Source organism: Dromiciops gliroides, chromosome 3 (genome assembly GCF_019393635.1).
Source record: "Dromiciops gliroides isolate mDroGli1 chromosome 3, mDroGli1.pri, whole genome shotgun sequence".
Taxonomy (NCBI): domain Eukaryota; kingdom Metazoa; phylum Chordata; class Mammalia; order Microbiotheria; family Microbiotheriidae; genus Dromiciops; species Dromiciops gliroides.
The window spans coordinates 23605603-23626059 of NC_057863.1; the positions used below are offsets into that span (position 1 = coordinate 23605603).

At 37.3% G+C, this 20457-nt stretch overlaps 1 protein-coding gene and 1 pseudogene across 1 annotated transcript; both read right to left on the reverse strand.

Moving 5' to 3' along the window:
* Positions 1–6924: 6924 nt before the first annotated feature.
* LOC122745347 lies at positions 6925–8808 on the reverse strand (annotated as a pseudogene).
* A 191-nt stretch (positions 8809–8999) lies between these two features.
* Positions 9000–9569, reverse strand: LOC122751775 (60S ribosomal protein L23a-like). The gene has a single exon (XM_043998935.1). The coding sequence runs from the start codon at positions 9567–9569 to the stop codon at positions 9099–9101; it is 471 nt and encodes a 156-aa protein (XP_043854870.1). The 3' UTR covers positions 9000–9098.
* Between the last annotated feature and the right edge of the window lie 10888 nt (positions 9570–20457).

Genomic DNA, 20457 nt, shown 5'->3' on the forward strand with positions numbered 1-20457 from the left:
AGTAGAGGCGGGAAAGTGATCAGAAGCACCTCAGGCCCACCTCAGGCCAAGCCAAAGTCTGCTTTTACTCTCAAGGCAACCAAAGACGGATTGGTTTAATGGCAGCCGCTTTGAGTCTTTTATACCTTTTTACTGCTGAGGGAGCTGGGGTGAGAATCCACGGGGTGGGAATGTGTGAACTAACCTGGGTGGGTACACGGCAACTAGGGATTGGAGAGTGGGGAGGGCTGCAGAGTCAGAACTAAGAGGTGAGGAAAACAGTAGCTCACTGCTGAGTGTGCGCTGGCGGGCAATGTCTTCTGGAATGCATACTCTTAAACCTTTAAAATATCAGTATTCTATATTTTGTTTTTAAATGTAATTGAGGGAAAATGAAACGTGCTTTTAAAAAGTCAGTATTTAGGGGGCAGCTATGTGGCGCAGTGGATGAAGCACCGGCCCTGGTTTCAGGAGTACCTGAGTTCAAATCGGGCCTCAGACACTTTACACTTACTAGCTGTGTGACCCTGGGCAAGTCACTTAACCCTCATTGGCCCCCCCCCAAAATTTTTTTTTTTAAAGTCAGTATTTATTACTTCTGGGGGATAGGAACTGGGCTTGTGATTTCATTATTATAGGTGAATCCCAGGTGAAGAAATTATCCCTATTAAAACAGGTTACGCCTTCTCTACTAATTTGAATAGCAAAGATTCGCTGAGGGTATTTAGAGGTTAGGTGAAATAGCCTCGTGTTGCAAGTGTCAGAGGTGACACTTGAACTCAGGGTTCTCACCTCCAAGGCAATCAGTGTGATCCAATAGATCACACTGATTTTCATAGATGGGGACTGTAAAATCCTCTCCACTAGGAAGGAAAACAAAATGCAACAAAAACTTCTGGATCTTGGGGTATTTGAGGTTCAACTTGAGAACTTGAAAGGAGACTCTGAAGTATGTACTGCCTGGGGAGGATAAATTAACCTCACATTCTACTCTCCTTTCTTTGGCTCTTTGGGGAGCCCCATTGCTCACATTTTCAGCCTTCATTTCTTCCCCTGTAATGTGTTTCTATGGCCACATCCTAGGCTGCTGAATTGAAATGCTTGGAATAATATTTCACCCAATGCTCTCTGTTCTCAGGCTAATACCATGGCTGAGTAGCAAAAGATAAGAGAAGAATTCCTATTAAATTAATGGCAGTGATTAGTCACTGGTTCTAAGGCCAAAATCTTGAAAGTGTCTCTAGTTCCAGAGAGGGTTTGTGGCAATTATCTGTCTGTGAGGAGAAATGGGTTGGGATGTTTCTAATTGGAAAGGTTTTCCCTAACCATATATCATTTTCAGTGTTAATTATTTGCAAGTTTCACTCATGATCTCTACCTCTATTCTCTGGTATCATTCATAATAAGAGAAGAATTAGGGGAAATAGAATGTGTATGGTCAAAGTAGTCAAAGAAGGGCTGTCAAGTGGATGAGTGATCAGAATTGTCAGCAATATTCTGTTCAATGTGTCAGTCATGTCCAACTCTTTGTGACCTTGTTTGGCATTTTCTTGGAACAGATACTCAAATAGTTTGCCATTTCGTTCTACAAGCTATTTTTTTTAGATGAGGAAACTGAAGAAAGCAGGGTTAAGTGATCTGCCCAGGATCATATAGCTAGAAACTGAGATCAGATTCTAATTCTTGTCTCTCTGAAGACAGACTCATTGCTCTATCAACTGTGACCTCTCACCTGTATCCTAGATAGTCCTTAACCTATTGGTTAGCCATAGATAGAATTAAGTGACTTATTAGATTCTTCTAGATTCTTCCTAGTTTTTCTTCCACATGATAGTATTTTTAATTGAAACAAAACAAAACAAAACAACAAAAAAACACCTTTGGATCCAAATCTCTTTTCCAACTCAAAAATCCCCACATTCTTCAAATTGCCTACCCACAGCTTAGTCTCCAGTCATTTCAGTATTCCTTGTATGAAAATATTCCTATTAAACACATTCTAACTAAACTAAACAGAAATGAATTAAGTATGATACTAATAATGCAGACTGATCAAGAGGAGTAAAGAGTGTTCATCAAGACTATTGCCTTCTTTGTTCTGGATCTTCAGAGTCTCTTATGACATCACATAGAAAGCCTTTTGAGCTAGCAAGTGACTACTTTACTCATTGAACTTTTAGTCCACTATGATGTCTCCGAGATCTTTTTAACATGAATCATCTATGAAGATTATACCAATTTAATTATATATAATATGTATATATGGTTTGATAATTTTACACACACACACAGCTGGTTTGTACAAAACTATTTGCTCATTGCCCCTGGTCTCTCCCCACTCCCTACCACCCGTTAGACTAAGCTTCTTGAAAGCAGAGACTAGTACTTATGTTTCTTTGTATACCCAGTATTTAGTCCTATGACTGGCACATAGTAGGCACTCAATAAATGCTTACTGACCTGAGTTACTCTCTAGACATGCTTCTTCCTTATTGGATTTATCCTCTTGAATTTTTCCATTTATCTCTACTAATGACTCATCTTATTCAATTCAGCAAAAAACTTTGAAGTCAGTAGATACCATTTAGGATATTGACTGTCATATACCATTTTAATTTGAGTCTGAGTTTTGGATTATCTGCAAGTTTGATAAACATGATATCTATTTTATCCTCCATGCCATTCATAAAGATGTACAATAGCACAGGGCAAAGGGTCAATCACTTCTTTGACTGTGGTTGTAAAATTAGTAGTTATATGGAATTAGCCTAACTGTAATATTGGGTTATTCCAATAAACTGATACTTTAATCAAGAAACTTATAAGTTTTCATATTTGGGGTAAAAATAGAATGTTTAAGTACATATTTTTCACTTTTCTACAAGAATAGCAAGAGTCTTTCACACATCTTGCTGAAATTTGACTGTATTATATTTTATAATACTGTTCTCTTGCACCAGGCTAGAAAGACAGTAAAAAGCAGTAATCATAAGGGGCAGCTAGGTGGCACCGGAGATAGAGTACTGGCCCTGGAGTCAGGAGGACCTTAGTTCAAATCCTGCCTCAGACACTTGATAACTTACTAGCTATGTGACCCTGGGCAAGTCACTTAACCCTAATTGCCTCACCAAGAAAAAAAAAAAAAAGAAGAAGAAGAAGAAAAAGCAATAAACATAGTCTGATATGGCCTTCTTTTGATGAAGGCAGTCTCTTCCTTGTTGAATATAGCTACTTTTTCCACATAATCTCAAATTCCTCCTTTGACCATAGAATGTAGAACGTTGTCAGTAGTAAAAGTCAAGTTCAATGGTCTATATTTTAAAATAAAAATAATTATTGTTCTCCAACTTTATGTACTTTCCCTAGTATTGCATATCTTGTCAAAGAAAACCATTATAATAAACTCAATAAATGAATATTATCCTTAAGAATATAGTTTGCTTGTGTTTGGTGAATTGCAATCACTGAGCGCAACTAATTTCTCTTTTACCAAGTAAAATATTTTTTGTAAAGCACTATGTAAACATTGAAGAACTACATCAAGGTTTTTTCTACTCTTTATTATTTATCAACCAATCAATTTATTTATCATTATTACTACATTACTAGTCTTGGGTTTTGACTCACAGTGAGCCATTTCATTCATTCAAGAAAAAAATGTCACTATTAGAAAAAGAAAAGAAAGGCCAAATAATAGCTGAGTAGTTTTCCCTACTCTCCATCATCTATTTCCATATTCTTCTATATGGAAAATACATCTATTGTTGTTATCATTGTTTACTGGGGACAAGAGGGAGCCACTGGCATTAAATACTGGGGGGGTGATCAGTTTAGGAGATCAGTTTGACAGCTAAGGTGGGTCATAAAGAATAGAACATTACTGAAATGATTGAACAAACACAAAGAGCTCTGGGAATCTGTTTAATTGGCTTTCCATGCCAATGTTTGGATGCCCTTCTGTCATGTGCCCCTGGGCTAGGAAAACTCTCATATAATTCATTGAAAAGTACTGAACGTATTAAGTCCCAACACATACCCAAAGGTTTAGACAATTATGATTAAGGGTCACAAGAACACTGGTGATTGCATCCCATACAACCTTTTTTGATACTCTTTCTAGTTGCTGGTGTCTGGACCAGAAGTCATGTGACAGTGTCATATAATATCCACTGCTTATCCTATCAACTCCCCAATATTAAAAAAAAATCATTGTTCATCTTTGGATTCATATTTGCCTCATGCATGGTTGGAAGAAATACCCATGTTGATTAGATACCATGTTTACTAGAGTACTGGTAAAAGCAAAATTATCATTGACTTTGATTTTAAAAGAATGTACCACCAGGGGATAGAGTGCCATACTGTAGTCAAGAAAACTCATCTTCATGAGTTTGAATCTGGCCTCAGACACTTAAAAGCTATATAACCCTGGGCAAGTCATTTAACCATGATTGCTTCAGTTTCCTTATCTGTAAAATGGGTTGGAGAAGGAAATGGAAAACGATTCCAGTGTCTTTGCAAAACAAGTTCCAAGTGGGATCACAAAGAGTTGGGCATAACTGAAAAAATGACTAAATTGAATGCCACCAATTGTCTGCATTGTTTAATCCCCCAATTTCTATTCTATCCTTAGTTTACTACTATGCCCCCATGCTGGTACATTCATGAAATTTTCCAAAGACTACATTCCATCTTTCATGTTAGGCATTCTATATATTATATGGTATCACTTCTTTTCTTCAGTTCCTTGACCTTCATGCTAATGTTCTCTACCATGTTAATCCATTGGCGTTATTGATCTTTTGTAAGACCATACATTTTTTTCTATGAAAAGTTTCTCCATTTCCCTCCTTATCATTTGTTCCTTAAAAAAAAAAGATATTCCCCTCTAGAAGAAAAAAAAAATCAGTAATAAGCTGCATCCCATCACCATCATATTTGAACAATACAAATGATGTTAAATTTCCCAATTTGCGTTAAGATTTTGAGATCACTTTATTCACCCAGTCAAGGAGTTAGTCTGACAGAAAAGCAGGAAGTCTAGAATATTCAACAATAATTAGTGTAGTGAAAGTATTGACACTGTTCTAAGATAGAGTTTTAACAATGGAAGTGAGAACACCCTTAAACATGTCTTAAAGTACTCTGAAATATCTTACCCTGCCTTGGGAATAAATTGGCATTTTGGATAGAAAGGAGCATTTAAGATAAGAGGCAATGTTGTGCCATAAATTACCTTGATGAGAAATATATTTTCTGGAACAACTTTTCATTTTTCTTTCCTTCTACCACCAGTATTATATAAAGAGTGTTTTCTCCAATGGGAAAAAAAAATCCTAACAATCTAGCAAAAAGTTTGCAAAGATTGCATAAATCTAAATATTACAGAAAAAGACAGGTGGCAATGACATATGTAATATGACATGGTAAATTTTAAGACCTGTGGCTTTGTTTACTTGCTATAATCCATATATTGAGCAGCCCATTTATGTCAGAGACTGTTTTTCATTTTGTCTTTTATCTTTATACCAGCCTAATTCCTCATGGAAGCATTTAATGTTTGTTACATTGACTAGCTTCTACATGGATCTCAGAAATCCAACTTATATTTATAAATTACAAATTTGATATTATTATTGTACTAAAAGGAAAGAATTCTAGAAGTTCCTCCCTGCCCCCACCCCAGCCATTTCCTTCAATTTCACTTATACTGATAAAATTCATGCCCAGAGGGTGACAGCCACCTTTGAGTTCTAGGTGAGGACCTGTGAATTTTCATTCCTTCAGTCTGAGCTCAGAAATCCTCACTGTTGTGCTTCCCATTAACAAGCAACCTGTAGGTACAATTAGCTCTTAACAAATGAATTTGCCACAAATCATTTGTAGTGAGAACAATAGCTACAAAACTTTCCCCATCTCCATTAAACCAGGAATAAATAATCCTGAAAACACATACTAGTCACTCCATGAAAGTAGGTATAAATTTAAGATTACCATAGTAGAGACATATAGAGAATAAAGGTAAATTACATCTCTGGAAACACAGGATCTATACATTTTTTTTCTTCCTGGAAAGCTCTTTCTGGGTAACAGCTCTTGATTACCAGGGTTACCTCTATTCTTGGTCCATAAGAAGTTCTCCCCACTCTCTCTACCTCCACCTAGACTACTGCCAGTCACTATCCTTGAATCTGCTTCCTTCATCAGGAAATTGTCTCTCTGTAGCCATATCTATAAGCAGTGTGTGTCTCTGCTCCTTCAACTGGACCTTAGATTCTCTTGAATTGTTTCCTCATCTGCTGAATTGTTTCATGAAAGAAACACTCAGTGTTCCTTGAGAAACAAATGGTAAAATAATGGAATTTGGCAGATGCTCAGGGGTCCCACTTGATTGACTTAGCAGTGTTTGAATTGGGTGTAAATGAGGAACTACTAAGTACCCACTTAAAGATGATGAGATTTTAGCCACACCTGGCCTGCCCTGTTAGCCACCTAGTTTATATTTAGCCAACCCTGAGGAGAGTGTGTTCTTAGACACTATGGACTGTGACATCAACAGGAAACTGCTCTCAGCCAATCAACTTGAGGAGCCTCCCATTTCTGGGAGGAGGACAGGAAGTAGGAAGCAGAGGCTGGTGGATGGGATCTTTCTCCTTTGGTTCTGGTTCCAGACATTGACTTGGGGACAGGACTTCACGTGGGCTGTTAGGAAAGCTAGGATTTTCATGTTATAAGGAATCTGTTCTCAATCTTTCTCTCTCTTCACTATCTTATATCTTTTTTTTTTTTTAGGTTCACTAAATTTATTTTAAAAATCATAAGACGTTTCTACAAAAGAGCATTACATTCTGCACACTGCTCTGAATGGATGCCAGGGACACGTGGACTATTGATACTCTTTCTCCCCTGTCCCACCCCCCCCAAAAAATTACAGTGACCACAAAGCAAGGTGTTCACAATAGTTACAGGAGGGGAAAAATTATTATTATTATTATTATTTTTACCACCAACAATGAACAAAAATAAAATTCACTCTCTCTGCTGCTGTTTCAAAATTTCAATGTTAGTTTTGCGCGCCCTTCCCCCCCCACCCTGTTTGTAAGGAACTAAAACATTACATCTGGTGAACGGCAAAGATTTCACTACACCTCAAATGCAGAACACCTATGAAGCAGAGGAATGTTGGCTTTTTAAACAGAAGCAGATAAAAAAAAAAAAGATGCAGGACTCCTTCAGTTTTTCACTAGTCTTAGAAAAACTTTCCAGAATACTGCTTCACACTATAAAAAAGAAAAAATATCTTGCATTAGAATCCTTCAACATCTGCATACTGCTTCACACTGTTTTGCAGTAAATACTGTGCATTCTGTATCTGGTCCTGTGTTCCTGTAATGGTAATAATTCGATCCTCAGATCCTTCCAAAGGCTCATCAATTTTGATTGATGCTCCAGATTCATGGCGTATTTGTTTGATTCGCTGCCCACCTTTGCCAATAATAGATCCAGCCAAATCTTTGTGAATAGTTACTTGTGTTGTAATAATAGGTCCACCAAGATCACGGTAAGAGCCACGGCCCCCTGCATAGGAATAATCATATCCAGAACCACCCTGTGGTTCATAAGCCATCTGCCATTCAGAAGGACTCCATGTATCTATTGCAGAGTCCCAAGTCTCATCAGCACTAAAACCAACCATGCCATCATAATGGTCACCAGGTCTTCCTCTTCTGTCATAAGCCATAAGATCTCCTCCTCTAGGTGGTGGTGGTGGAGGAAGAGGAAGATTTCGAGCTCTGCTACCACCCCTGCCACCACGTCCAGATGGAGGTGGTGGGGGTCCTCTGCGAGGGCTCATGTCATCATAATCTCTTCTAGATGGGGGCATAGGACGCCCGCCACGACCTGGAGGCATTCTGTCAAAGCCTCCTCTACCCCGCATGGGAAATCCTACTGGGCGCCCTCGTCGATCATCAAACATCATTGTGAAACCACCATAGTCATAGGTATCATCATAGAAATTGGGATCATAGGGTTGTGCACGTCCTTTGATAGGAGACTCAGATATAAGATCCAGTATGATCTTGATGCACTCCACAACCCTATCAGGCTTTCCACCGATAAGAACTCTATCCGTGGAATGAGAACAGCATTCCTGGAAAAGCTTGATAGTTGTCTGAGTGTTCTCTCGAAGTTCTTTGATTTTAGCACCTTTGACCCCAATAATTCCTCCTGCCAGACTCTGGTGAATCAACAGTCTTAACTCACAGTCAAAGTCGCTTCCTTTATAGTGTTGGTAATTTAAGCATTCCACAGCATCAGATTCGAGCGGGAGCTGGCTGGTTGCAGTGGGTGATGGCAACTGCAGGCCCTCTTCCAAGGTAGGGATGATTTTTCTTCAGAATTTCTCCAATTGTTTCAATATCTGCACTGATACTCAATATGCGCTCGGGGCCACTGCTGTCTGGGACTGAAACACTGGCATTGTAGTCTGTACGAAGTGCTTTAATATTTTTGCCTCCTTTCCCAATCACTGCTCCAGCATTCTTGCTTTGAAGCAAAATGCGCAGTTCAACCATCTCGTCAGTGTTTCTAGATCTTTTAAAGGCCTGCTCCTCCTCCATATCTTCAGCAGGGCGCTTACCAAATTCACCATTGGTTTCAGTATTGGGGAAGGTTTCTTCAGGCTGCTCAGTCTCCATTTTCTCAGATTAAATGGGTAGACAATCTGTAGGTTTAAGAGCAAGCGAAACGCCAGCCGACAGTGGTCGATGCCGTAGAGAAACAGAGGATAATGGCGTCTGCAGTGCTGTTGCCTCGAGCGCCCTCCTCCTTCTCTAAAAGCCTAAACTCTTGATGAATTCATCAGTGATTTTAGCCAGTTCCCCCCCCCCAAAAAAAAAAAAAAAACTGGGGGGGAAAGATTAGAATCCACATTTAGATTTTTTTTTTTTACACTGGGAATTGTCTTTATTGTACAGTCCTAGTAGGCCCTCTTTAGTCAATAGTAGTATGCGGGACAATTCAGGTAAAAAGCGAGTTGCTGATGAATGAAAGGTCACATGGCTATTAAGTGTCAAGTATCTGGGGAAACATTTGAACTGAGTCTTCCTCGACACCGTTTAGATGATTCCAATTTTGTTGGCAACGTCCAAAGCATCATAGTCTGGAGCCAGTCGGACATAGGCCTTCATCTCTCCGTCAGGCCTGATCCGTGTGTTGACCTTGGCCACATCTATGTCATAAAGCTTCTTTACAGCTTGCTTAATCTGATGCTTGTTGGCCTTGACATCTACAATGAAGACAAGGGTGTTGTTGTCCTCGATCTTCTTCATAGCAGACTCAGTGGTCAAGGGAAACTTAATGATGGCATAGTGATCAAGCTTGTTTCTCCTCGGGGCACTTTTCTGAGGGTACTTGGGCTGCCTTCGAAGCCTTAGAGTCTTGGGTCGCCGGAAGGTTGGGGACGTCCTGATCTTCTTCTTTCTGTGGTTGTGCACGCCCTTCAATACCGCCTTCTTGGCCTTCAAAGCCTTGGACTTGGCTTCCGTCTTGGGGGAAACAACCGCTTCCTTCTTCGCCTTCGGCGCCATCTTAAGGAAAAAGCTACATTTAGATTTTTAAACAACACAGAATGGAGTAAATGGACTGGACAAAGAAATGGACTATCAGGTGTCGATTGATATGTGTACGTATACATGGATAAATATAGCTATTTAGGGCAGGTAGGTAGTACAATGGCCAGAGTGCTGCACCTGAAGTCAGGAAGACCTATCTTCCTGAGTTTAAATCTGATTTCAGAAACTTACTAGCTGTATGACCCTGGGCAAGTCACTTAACCCTCTTTGCTTCAGTTTCCTCATCCATTAAATGAGCTGGAAAAGGAAATGACAAAACACTTTGTATCTTTGCCAAGAAGACCCCATGGTCTTGGATATAAGTGAACAACTACACATGTGTGTACATACATACATAAATATAGACATACATGCACACACAAAAATATACAAAGGTGACATGGATAACTTTCAGCTAGTCACTAATTGTTTCTTGTGTAGTGTCAGTTTCCTTCATTTAATGGTGAAAGCCCTATAATTTTATGAGCTTGATCAACAAACTTTAATATACTGTTGTGCGTTTGAAGTCAAACTCCTTTGTACATAAAGTATTGTCACCATTTTACTGATGAAGAAACTAAGGAGTGAATGATTGAATTAGCTTCTCTACAATTACAAGATATGTAGGTATCACAGCTAGAACTTAAAGCCAGTGCTTCAAACTCCAAGGCTAGGGCTATTTTCTTTCCTGTATGATTTTCAAAATAAGATTATCTTTTTTTTTAAATAAAAATATTTTATTATTTTCCAGTTACATGTAGAGATAGTTTAAGATTAACTTTTCATCAGGAGAAAATGTCTGAGGTGATATTTTCAAAAACTTCTGAATAGTCAAATGGGTCTCCTGATACCAAACAAAACTCATGATTGCAGATAAAATTTGCAAATTCATCTATGATGATTTCTAATGTCAAGAAACTCATAATCCATCTCAATTTCATCACTGAAAGTTATATTATGGGGATTTTTGCTGGCAGGTAATGAGAAAAAATATTTTAGTAGCAAATCAAGTCCTCAGACTCTGGGCTTGTGACAATCTGGGCCATCTACCCTCCATTAGTTGGAAGATTTAAAAAAGTGCTTTGTTGGGCCCTGACAGTTTAAAAAAACACAGTATAAGGAAAAAAATATGCGCTGACAATGGAAATAGAAGTCTTCCTTTGGCAGTGATGGTGCTCCCAGAGATGAGGTAATGGCTTGTTGTTTTCTTCATCTATCCTCACTCTGTTCCTGGAAATGAAATGAATAAGTCAATGAAAGTTCAGCAATATCCTGAACTGAAATGGTCTGTGTCTTGAACTTTTTAGATTAATTCAAGATAAGAAAAAGAAAAATCCTCGCAACTGTTACAAATATGTTTTGTTTTGTTTTATTTTGTTTTGTTTTTGTTTGTTTCTTTTTTTAGTGAGGCAGTTGGGGTTAAGTGACTTGCCCAGGGTCACACAGCTAGTAAGTGTTAAGTGTCTGAAGCTGGATTTGAACTCAGGTACTACTGACTCCAGGGCTGGTTCTCTATCCACTGCACCACCTAGCTGCCCCCTGTTTTGTTTTTTTTTAAGTGACAATTTGGGATAGTGGAAAGAATGTTGGATATGATATCAAAAGACTTAGGTTCAAATCCAAATCTCACTAGTATTTTATCTTGAGCAAGGTATTTTAATCTTTCAGTTCTCAGTTTCCTCATCTGCTAAAGGAAAGGTTTGATCTGCATCCATCAATGTTCCTTGAAGCTTTTCATCATAAGATACAGATGGCTAGCAGTTTACGTGATATGGTTTATATTTTCAAATTAAAGGTATTGATATATTTTTTATATAACCTTTCATTATGAATATATCCTTCATTTCTCCTTGCCCAGAAAAAAATAATGTTACATTAAAAAAAATTAAACACAAGTACTGCATCACATAAATGTAACAATATAGGCAATATTACACCAAATTAGGTCCCCTCCTCTTCTGAGATGGAGAGAAGTTACATTCTCTCTTGTCTTGTCTTGTTGTGTCTGTTCTCTGTGAGCAACTTTGTTCCTTATAATTATATTATTAGTGTTTCATTTTTTTCTTTTTTGATGATTCTCCTTTTCTTCTGTTAATTGCCATATAGTTTTGAGGAATATTCTAAATCTTCCTCCTTCGCTAACTAAAATTTACTCTTTGTGGTGTGGAAATTAAAATTTCCACCATTAAACAATTTATTTGTATAAGGTATACATGTTTTCTCTTTAAATGAATGATGCTCTTAGGCAAGGTTTATGTATTAAGCAAGTAGTATTCATTAACACTTTATGTTGGATTATATGATAATTTAAGCTTCAGTAGTGGATAAGACATAAAGGAAATGGAATATATAACAAATTTGGAATTTGGTGATCCCAGGTAAAGATGAACCAGGTAGATTGCCACATAGTGGAACCAAGAAGTACTATGAGCATAATGGAAATCATGTTGAAGTTGACACTGCAAGGGGGAGATATTTCACAACTAGTCCCTTAAAATAAAGTGTGATGACTATTTTGCCCATCTACCATGTGGATAATTCTCCTGCTTGAAGCTATGATCATTGGAGTAGGGAGGACAACAGAGATATCTATTCTTCCCTTCTTCTGCTCCCCAGTAAAGGCAAAGAGGTTGTACTCCCAGATTGGCCTTTCTTACTCTCTCCATATGTTCAAATAAATATTAGTGAACACCTGGAGTTGTTATTACTTTCCCAGAAAATGACCATACTCCCTTAAGAATTCAATAGTGAAGAAACTCACCTAAGCTAAAACACAGGGTGTGGCTGAATCATAGATATCAGAATATTTTCAGACCCTTGCTTTCTATGTACAGTGCTTTTTTTGTTTGTTTTGCTTTTCTGGGACTAGAGGTGGTCAAAATGAGCTCCTAAATATGCCCACCATATCTGGCTTCTAAAATTAATGGCCTTTCAGCTCCATTTCTTAAAGAATATAGAAAACCCATTTAGTTGTTTAGTCATATTTTAGTCTTGTCTGACTATTTGTGACCTTACTTGCGGTTTGCTTGGCAAAGTTACTAGAGTGTTTTGTCATTTCCTTCTTAAACTCACTTTACAGATGAGGAAACTAAGGCAAATAGGGTTGAATGACTGACTTAGGGTCACAAAGCTAGTGTGTGGGGCCATATTTGGGGTCAGAAAGAGTGGGGCAGAATTGAAAACTAAACAACCAGTTCCTGACTCTAGGCCCAGTGCTCTATCCGCTGCACCACCTAGCTCTCCAAACATTTATTAAGCACATATTATGTGACAAACACTATGCTAAGAACTAGAGATAAAAATAAGAAAAAGAAAGTCCCTGCCCTCAATGAGCTTGCTATCTAATGGGAGAATACACTATAAAAAAGAGAAATGAATCCTGTTTAAAAGGGAAGGAGTCTTAAGAGAAGTTCATGGCTTGGCATTCCAACATTTAGTTAGAGAGGAGAAGCAACTGCCAGTTCTGAGGCCATATTGGTTTCGAAAGTTGACTCAACCTTTGAGATGAAGAGATTTCAGGTGAAGAGCTTATCTGTGGAGAGGCTTGATATTCATGAAATCAAAAGCAAAGAGAGTATTGATAGTAAATTAAAGTGAGCTTAGTTGAAGGCAGCTAATAGGAGCAGCAAATAGAGTCATAGGGCCTGAAGTCAGGGCCTGAGTTCAAATCCAGCCTCAGACACTTATTAGCTGTGTGACTCTGGGCAAGTCACTCAACCCTATTTGCTTGAATTCCTCATCTGTAAAAATGAGCTAGTGAAGGAAATATCAAATGGCTCCAGTATCTTTGCCAAGAAAACCCCAAATAGGATCACAAAGAGTCAGTCATGTTTGAAAATGACTAAGCAAAAATAACACCAACAATTATTGTAGTTGTGTGCCATGATTCAGATGAAGTATAGTAAACAAAATCTGATCTTCACTCTTTTATTTGTTCATTCTCAACTGATGATGATACATGATTGGGATGGGGGTGGAGGGTGCTATTAGCTCCTTAGTCATAAACTATGACAAACAAACAAATATCTATGAAACATCCAGGAGCCACAGTGAATAGAAACTGGGATTAGAGTCAGGAAGACATGATCTAAATTGATCTCAAATATATACTATCTAACATCTGTATCTTTTAGTTTTCCCAAATTTAAAATGGAGCTATAACTAATAACTACCACCCCATAGCTGTTTTAAAAAACAAAAAACATTTAATATTTGTGAAATAGCACAATTCCTGGAACAAAGTAGGTATGTAACAAATGCACATTCCTCACCCCTTCCTCTATGAATATACTCCATGAAGATGACAAAGGTCATATAAAGAAAAGGAATCCAAGATTAGTGTCTAAATTAGAAACTCACCCTAGCAACCGGAATAATGGTTCTTGATGTTAGTAAAAGGGTTTTAAAAATCAAAATTCTGGTACCCATTTTAATTCCTATTTTTGTTTGAAAGTATCTCTCTAAATGAGTGATAATGAAGTAAACCAGTATGCCTACTGGAGAGTGGAAAAAAAGGGAAAAAATGCATGCACAAGATTTATGAATCAAAGAAATCTTTTAATGAGTTGTTAAAAACATCAAGGTTAGATCTGGGAACCAGTGAGGGTTATTACTGTGGTACTTCAAGTCTGCATCCAATCTAAGATGTTGGCATAGCAGGTTGTCAAAAGTTGAAATTTCCAGTGTTTCTTTTTTAATAGAAAAAAATCAATTTTTAAAAGTATGAAATGGTTCCTTTTTATGGAGAGGGGAAGGTAGTGTTCCAAGGCAGTGTTTAGGGATGAACAAAGTGTTTTCTCTTGCCTCCATTTGCATATCCATGCTTTGGGATCTAAGAGGACAGTAGCTGGTTGAAGGGCATGGAAATATTATATTTGAAGACTAGGAGACTAGTTCAGTGACTACAAGCAAATAACTTGGTCTCAGTTTGCTTCAGTTTCTTCATCTCTAAAAATGGGGTTACTTCCAAGGTTGCTACAAGGATAAAATGAGTCACTATTTGCAAAGCACTTAGGAAACCTTAAAGTGCTATAATTGGTAGCTGTTATAAAGCTACATATCCATTGAAAGAGGATTCTAATACAGTTCCATTTAGCCAAGAACATGTAAATTGATATATTACAACATATTGAAAATGAAGATTTCATTATCAATCTCTCTGCCTTGTGGAAGTCTGACTCTTTTGCGATGTTACATTGAATAATGTGATAAAATAATGGAATATGGCATATGCCAAGGAGCCCCCACATGAATATTGATTTGGAATTGATTGAATTGGATGAGACTGAGAGACTGATTGAGAACATACTTAATTGAGACCACATCTGGCTAGTCCTGAGTGGGATGTTCTCATAGGCTGTGGACTACTATATCAACAGGAGACCACCCTCAACCAATCAGCTTGAAGGACCTCCCCCTTTGGGGAGGGAGACAGGAAGTAGGAAGGTAAAGCTAGCTCCCTAGCTCCCTGGCTCCCTGGATCGGACTTTTTGTGCTGGGACTTCAGGTTGGTGACAGAAAAAGCAAGAGGAAAGTAGATAGGCTTTTCTTGCATTACTGTACTTCATGTGTTGTCTTACTCTTTAATAAATACTTAAAAGCCTAAACTCTTGCTGAATTTGTCAGTAAATCTGAGCTAGTTTTCCCAAAAATTGGGGGGACAGGTTAGGACACATATTAGATTTTAAGCATCACAATAGTAAATGTGACACATGACCATATTGTACAGACTAAATAAGGGAATTGGTATCAATCTGCAAAATCAATATTACTCATGATCATTTTTATTTTAGATTAAATATAATTAAATATAATTATAAATATAATTAGATTAAATATGATATTTTCTTCTCTCATTCTAATTCAGTATTTGGAGTATGCACAATCTACTTTGGAAATCACTGTTCTACAATGAACGTCCATGTAAGTAGCCATCTCTTACTTTGAGCAAGGCCTTAAGTTCAAAAAGAAAGGACTCCTGCTACCTAATGATAGTCTTTTCTATTCATGAGCTTTTTTATGTGTAAGATATCTAGCAAATAAAATCATTTGTAGCAGTCTTCCCTGAGATATGGTCCTGCTTTTCAGCTTTTTTTTTTTTTTTTTTTTTTTAGTGAGGCAAATGGGGTTAAGTGACTTGCCCAGGGTCACACAGCTAGTAAGTGTTAAGTGTCTGAGGCTGGATTTGAACTCAGGTACTCCTGACTCCAGGGCCGGTGCTTTAACCACTGAGCCATCTAGCTGCCCCATTTTTTTTTTTTAGTGTTTTCAGCTATTTCTTGAAGTCATATGGACAGAACAATATCTAGAGCCACTTTGGTTTGCAATATTAAGTATTTTATACAACATACTTCATATTGAAATGTAAATTGATTCAGTAAATGAAGGATTATAGAAATAGATTTGAAGACAGTAAGATTTAACTGAGATCTCAAGAAATGTATCTCAAGTATTTTTTTTTTAATTAAAAAAAATGAAACCATTACAACATGTGAAAGAAATGCTTGGAAGTTGTTTTTCCTAACCTGTCATTCATGAGGGTAATACAGTAGAGGGAGTCCAAGAGACATCTTTTTGTGTTCCTTCTTTAGTACCTAAATATCTGGGAGATCTTGGGCATCTGTAAAATGAAAAAGTTAGACAGTATAGAATGTAGCTTTCTTTCTATATGCAAAGATTTCTAATCTAATTGTCAGTTGATAAGCAGAGCATGCCTGAGTTACCAAAATATACCTACCTCCTCCTAAGGGGACAGAGATTATGAAATACATATATAATCTTTAAAAGAAAAAAAGATTTTTAAAACTATGAGGTTTCAAGCTCTGGTATTTTTGCTCACATACCATTTGATCCTTTTTCTGTCTTTTCGGATTATTATTTTTTTTAATCCTCAAAGATAAATACAACAAAAATCTCTTAGGTAATTTTAAGTCAAAATTTTTTTTTAAAAAGAATATGTTTTTCTTGATGGATTCACTGATAAACCCTCTCATGAAGACAATTTAACTTCTCAGATCAGATATGGAAAGTACCTAAAATGCTCAGTAGTTTTACTTAGTTTCTGTGGAGTTCCCAACACTGATTGTATATTCCATACTAGCTATCGCTTAATAATGTAACTACTCAGGCTACAATTTCTTTTTGTTAAAAAATGTTTCTAGCTTAATAGTTCTCTCTCTCTCTCTCTCTCTCTCTCTCTCTCTCTCTCTCTCTCTCTCTCTCTCTCTCTCTCTCTCTCTCCCTCCCTCTCTCTCTCTCTGTCTCTTCAGTAATCCCTTCTACATATATGTGATCCATATTCTTCAAGATCTAGCATTGGCAAGGGTTGTGGAGGGCATGTAGTCCAATGTCCTCATTTTATAGATGAGGAAACTTGTGAATGACATTACATGACTTGCTCAAGGCAACAAAGGCAAACAAATAGTATGGGAAAACTTTTTAATCTGTTTTATTTTTGTAGTAGAAAACTTTTTCTAATTTTTCTTAATCTGAGGTTGGTATTGGGAGGGTGGGGAAAATGTAGCAAAGTTATAAACAATCAGCCAACAAGCATCTATTGAGGGCTTACTATGTGCTTGAGATATAAAGAAAATGCATTCCCACCCTGAAGGAGCTTACATCCTAATGGAATGTACACACACAAGCATATAGGCAAATACAGGATACATAAACATGCAATATAAGGTAATCTTAGATAGAAATGCGTTAACAAGTTCAAAGGCATGGAGAGAGAAGAAGGGTTATCACAGGTGATGAACAGAATGTAGGCTAGTACGAACAGTGTGTAAAGTGCATAGAAGAGAGTAATGCACCCAAGAAGGGGCCACATTATGAAGAGTATTACATGACAAATGGGTGAGTTTTTTGAGTTATGTGGTGAAAGTTTCAGACCTGATATTTCAGAAAATCATTTTGGCAGAGAGTGGATTGGAATGGGAAGAGAGGAGGCAGGTAGAACATTTAGGATGCTATTGAAATGATCTGGGTGAGAGGTATTGAGGACCTACACTAGGGTGAAAGGTAGGAATGGTATCATGAAAATAGTGTCAAAGCAAACAGAGGTAATGTTTGGGGAAATCAAAGTGTGCTACAAGGAAGCAGGTATTGTAAGAAGATAGAACAGAGTCAGCAGAGAAGTCAAGAAAGCCAATTTTTATGGAGGGGAAATACAATAAGAAAGGTAGTGAAGGATGATGAAAAAAGACTACTTGGGGCCCTGGGTGAAATTAAGTGACCCTGAACTCATTAAATGCTACAGACTTTTATAAGGTTCTTATCTAGGTCAAGAAAAACCTGGCATTAGAGGGGGAGGGGAAAGGGGGATTCAGACTTGGTCTGCAAATCGAAGTTCAGTGATTGGTACTGAATCATGTTGGGGGATGGGGAAATAAAGGGAATGGGTAGTTAGTTGATTTTTAAATTTCCAAACCAGTAGGAAAAAGGGCTTATGGCAATTGCTACAGACCTAACTTTGACAGGATAAATAAATGGATTTGAGTATCTCCCATTTCTTCTGTGGAAATGACAGGACTTGGTAACAGATTAGGCTCTTGGAAGGATGGTTGAAAAAGATAGGAAGTTGAGATACTGGGCAAAAAAGGGAGGATTATGGTGCCTTTAGAAGCCAGAGAGGCTTAAAAAAAGGGTTGGTTTGTGGGAAAGATAATGAGTTCAGTTTGGACATTGATTCTGGGATTCTTACTAGGCATCCATTCAAACCCCTTTCACTTATGTTATTTCTAAAGAGATAACTTGATAAGATGGCTTGTAAACTACAAAGAATTAGTGTTTTATTCTTAACCCTTCATAGGAAGCCTGAAGCTGGCAATATTTGCATAAACGAATCTGGATATGTAAATGCATTCTCTCTCTCTAGCTCAGAGACATGACTAGATTATTGATTCCTTGTCAACCTCAGAAATGTCTATATCACTACACTGATCAAGCAGTTTCATTTTGGATGTACTAAAGAATATTGCTCTGTTAAGTGACTAACAGTGATCCTGGAGGCATGATACTGATAATATGCTACAACCTCCTGACTGAGAAGTGATGGTTTCAAGATGATGAATGTGACATACAGTTTTTGACACAATGTGGAAATTTATGGTGATTGACTATGCATGTCTGTTAGGAGGATGTTTGTTGGGGCGGCTAGGTGGTGCAGTGGATAAAGCACCAGCCCTGGATTCAGGAGGACCTGAGTTCAAATCTGACCTCAGATACTTGACACTGTGTGATCCTGGGCAAATCACTTAACCCCCCTTGACCTGCCAAAAAAAAAAAAAAAGAAAAAAAAGAAGAAGGATGTTTGTTTTTTCTTTTAAAAAAAAATTAAAATTGGAGAGGGGTGCAAAAAGTGCTAACTAATTGAAAGATATATATTTTTCCTATTATTTCTCTGGAAGCTTCAGTTGTTTTATCCTGCCTATTAAGCAAAATATAACATGTTCTAGCATCTAAAACCCTTCATGATCTCACTCCAACTTGCTTCCAGATTGATTAAAATTACCAGTAGAATGGTGCTTTGTTGAGCTATTATGATATTCTTATAAATTGTATTTCATGTTCTATTCTACAAAGCTTCAGCCTCAAATAAAGATGATTATATACTATTTAAATCATGTGTTTTTAAAATTATTTATTGCTAAGCTGGGTTTTCTAAAATTATTGCTACTTACATATTAATAGCTATTGAACCCATTTTGGCAGTAAACATGTATTTTTAATTAATATTATATATTATAATGTATTGACCATATGGGACTTAATACAAGCAGGAAAAACTCCCCAGCACCATGTTGTCTCTCAGAGAGATCACATGGCCTCAAAAAGAGTTCAGAAGGCCTATATTACCTACACTGTCTTAAGAAGAGACCTCACCAAGAGACAGCATTCTGAGCCTACAGAGTAGGTCCAGGAAGCCAAGAACAATCCTCCCATAGTGAAGTCTTTTATTCTTTTTTGATAGAGGTGGATTGATCCAAGTTAATTGGTTAGCATCATTTAATTCCATTGGTTGACATGACTTGAGGGTGGTCCAAATTAAAATGAGCTCTACAATGACATCATGATATAATAACCTAATGGTAGGAACCCACAGGCAAAGGGTGAAATCTAGTCTTTAGGTGGGGTTTATCCTATTAGTCCTCTTAGCTAAACAAAAGAAAGAATCTGTTTCTATTTCTATTGTACCCTTTGGTGCTGAACAAGATTAACGCTTCCTCAAAAATCAAGCTTTTTGAAGGGAGTGGGGGAGAAAGGCACTGAAACTGATCTGGGTCACCGTAAGAAACTCCTTATTAATTATTTTCTTAGAATCATAAATCACTAAAATTATTTCCCATTATGATGAAACTCAAGTGTCTATGTTTTCATATCATTCAATATTATCTTATACTCAAAGCTATTATTTTGATAATTATAAGAATTATTTGGGGGTGTGAACCATTGACTTTTAGTCAGAAAGAACATTAATACTTCTTTTTCAGTTGAAAGTTTTAATAATCAGAATCCCCCCACACACACACATTTTAAAATATAAGCTAGTTTAAGTTACTCTAACTCACCAAGTTAAAGATAACATATTTCACCTGTTAGGCCTTGAAAAAATAATTTTATTGTTAAAAAAAGATAATCACAGCCTTTTTTGTAAATGTGAACTATCATAATTCCTTGCTTTAATGAACAGAACTGTAGTTTCCAAAAGAAGAGAAGGAATAGTAGGCTATTCAAGTAACTTTTATCTGAAATATTGAGTGAGTTATGGGAAGCACATTCTAGGTTGGATGTTTATGACTGCTGCAGATTGTAAGAAAATAATGGGCTTTTGCCAATGCCCAAAGGCCCCAGGTTGTTTTGGACT

Bases quoted from the DNA above. Each gene is read 5' to 3' on its own strand.
- LOC122751775 (XM_043998935.1), bottom strand. From the start codon at position 9,569: ATGGCGCCGAAGGCGAAGAAGGAAGCGGTTGTTTCCCCCAAGACGGAA.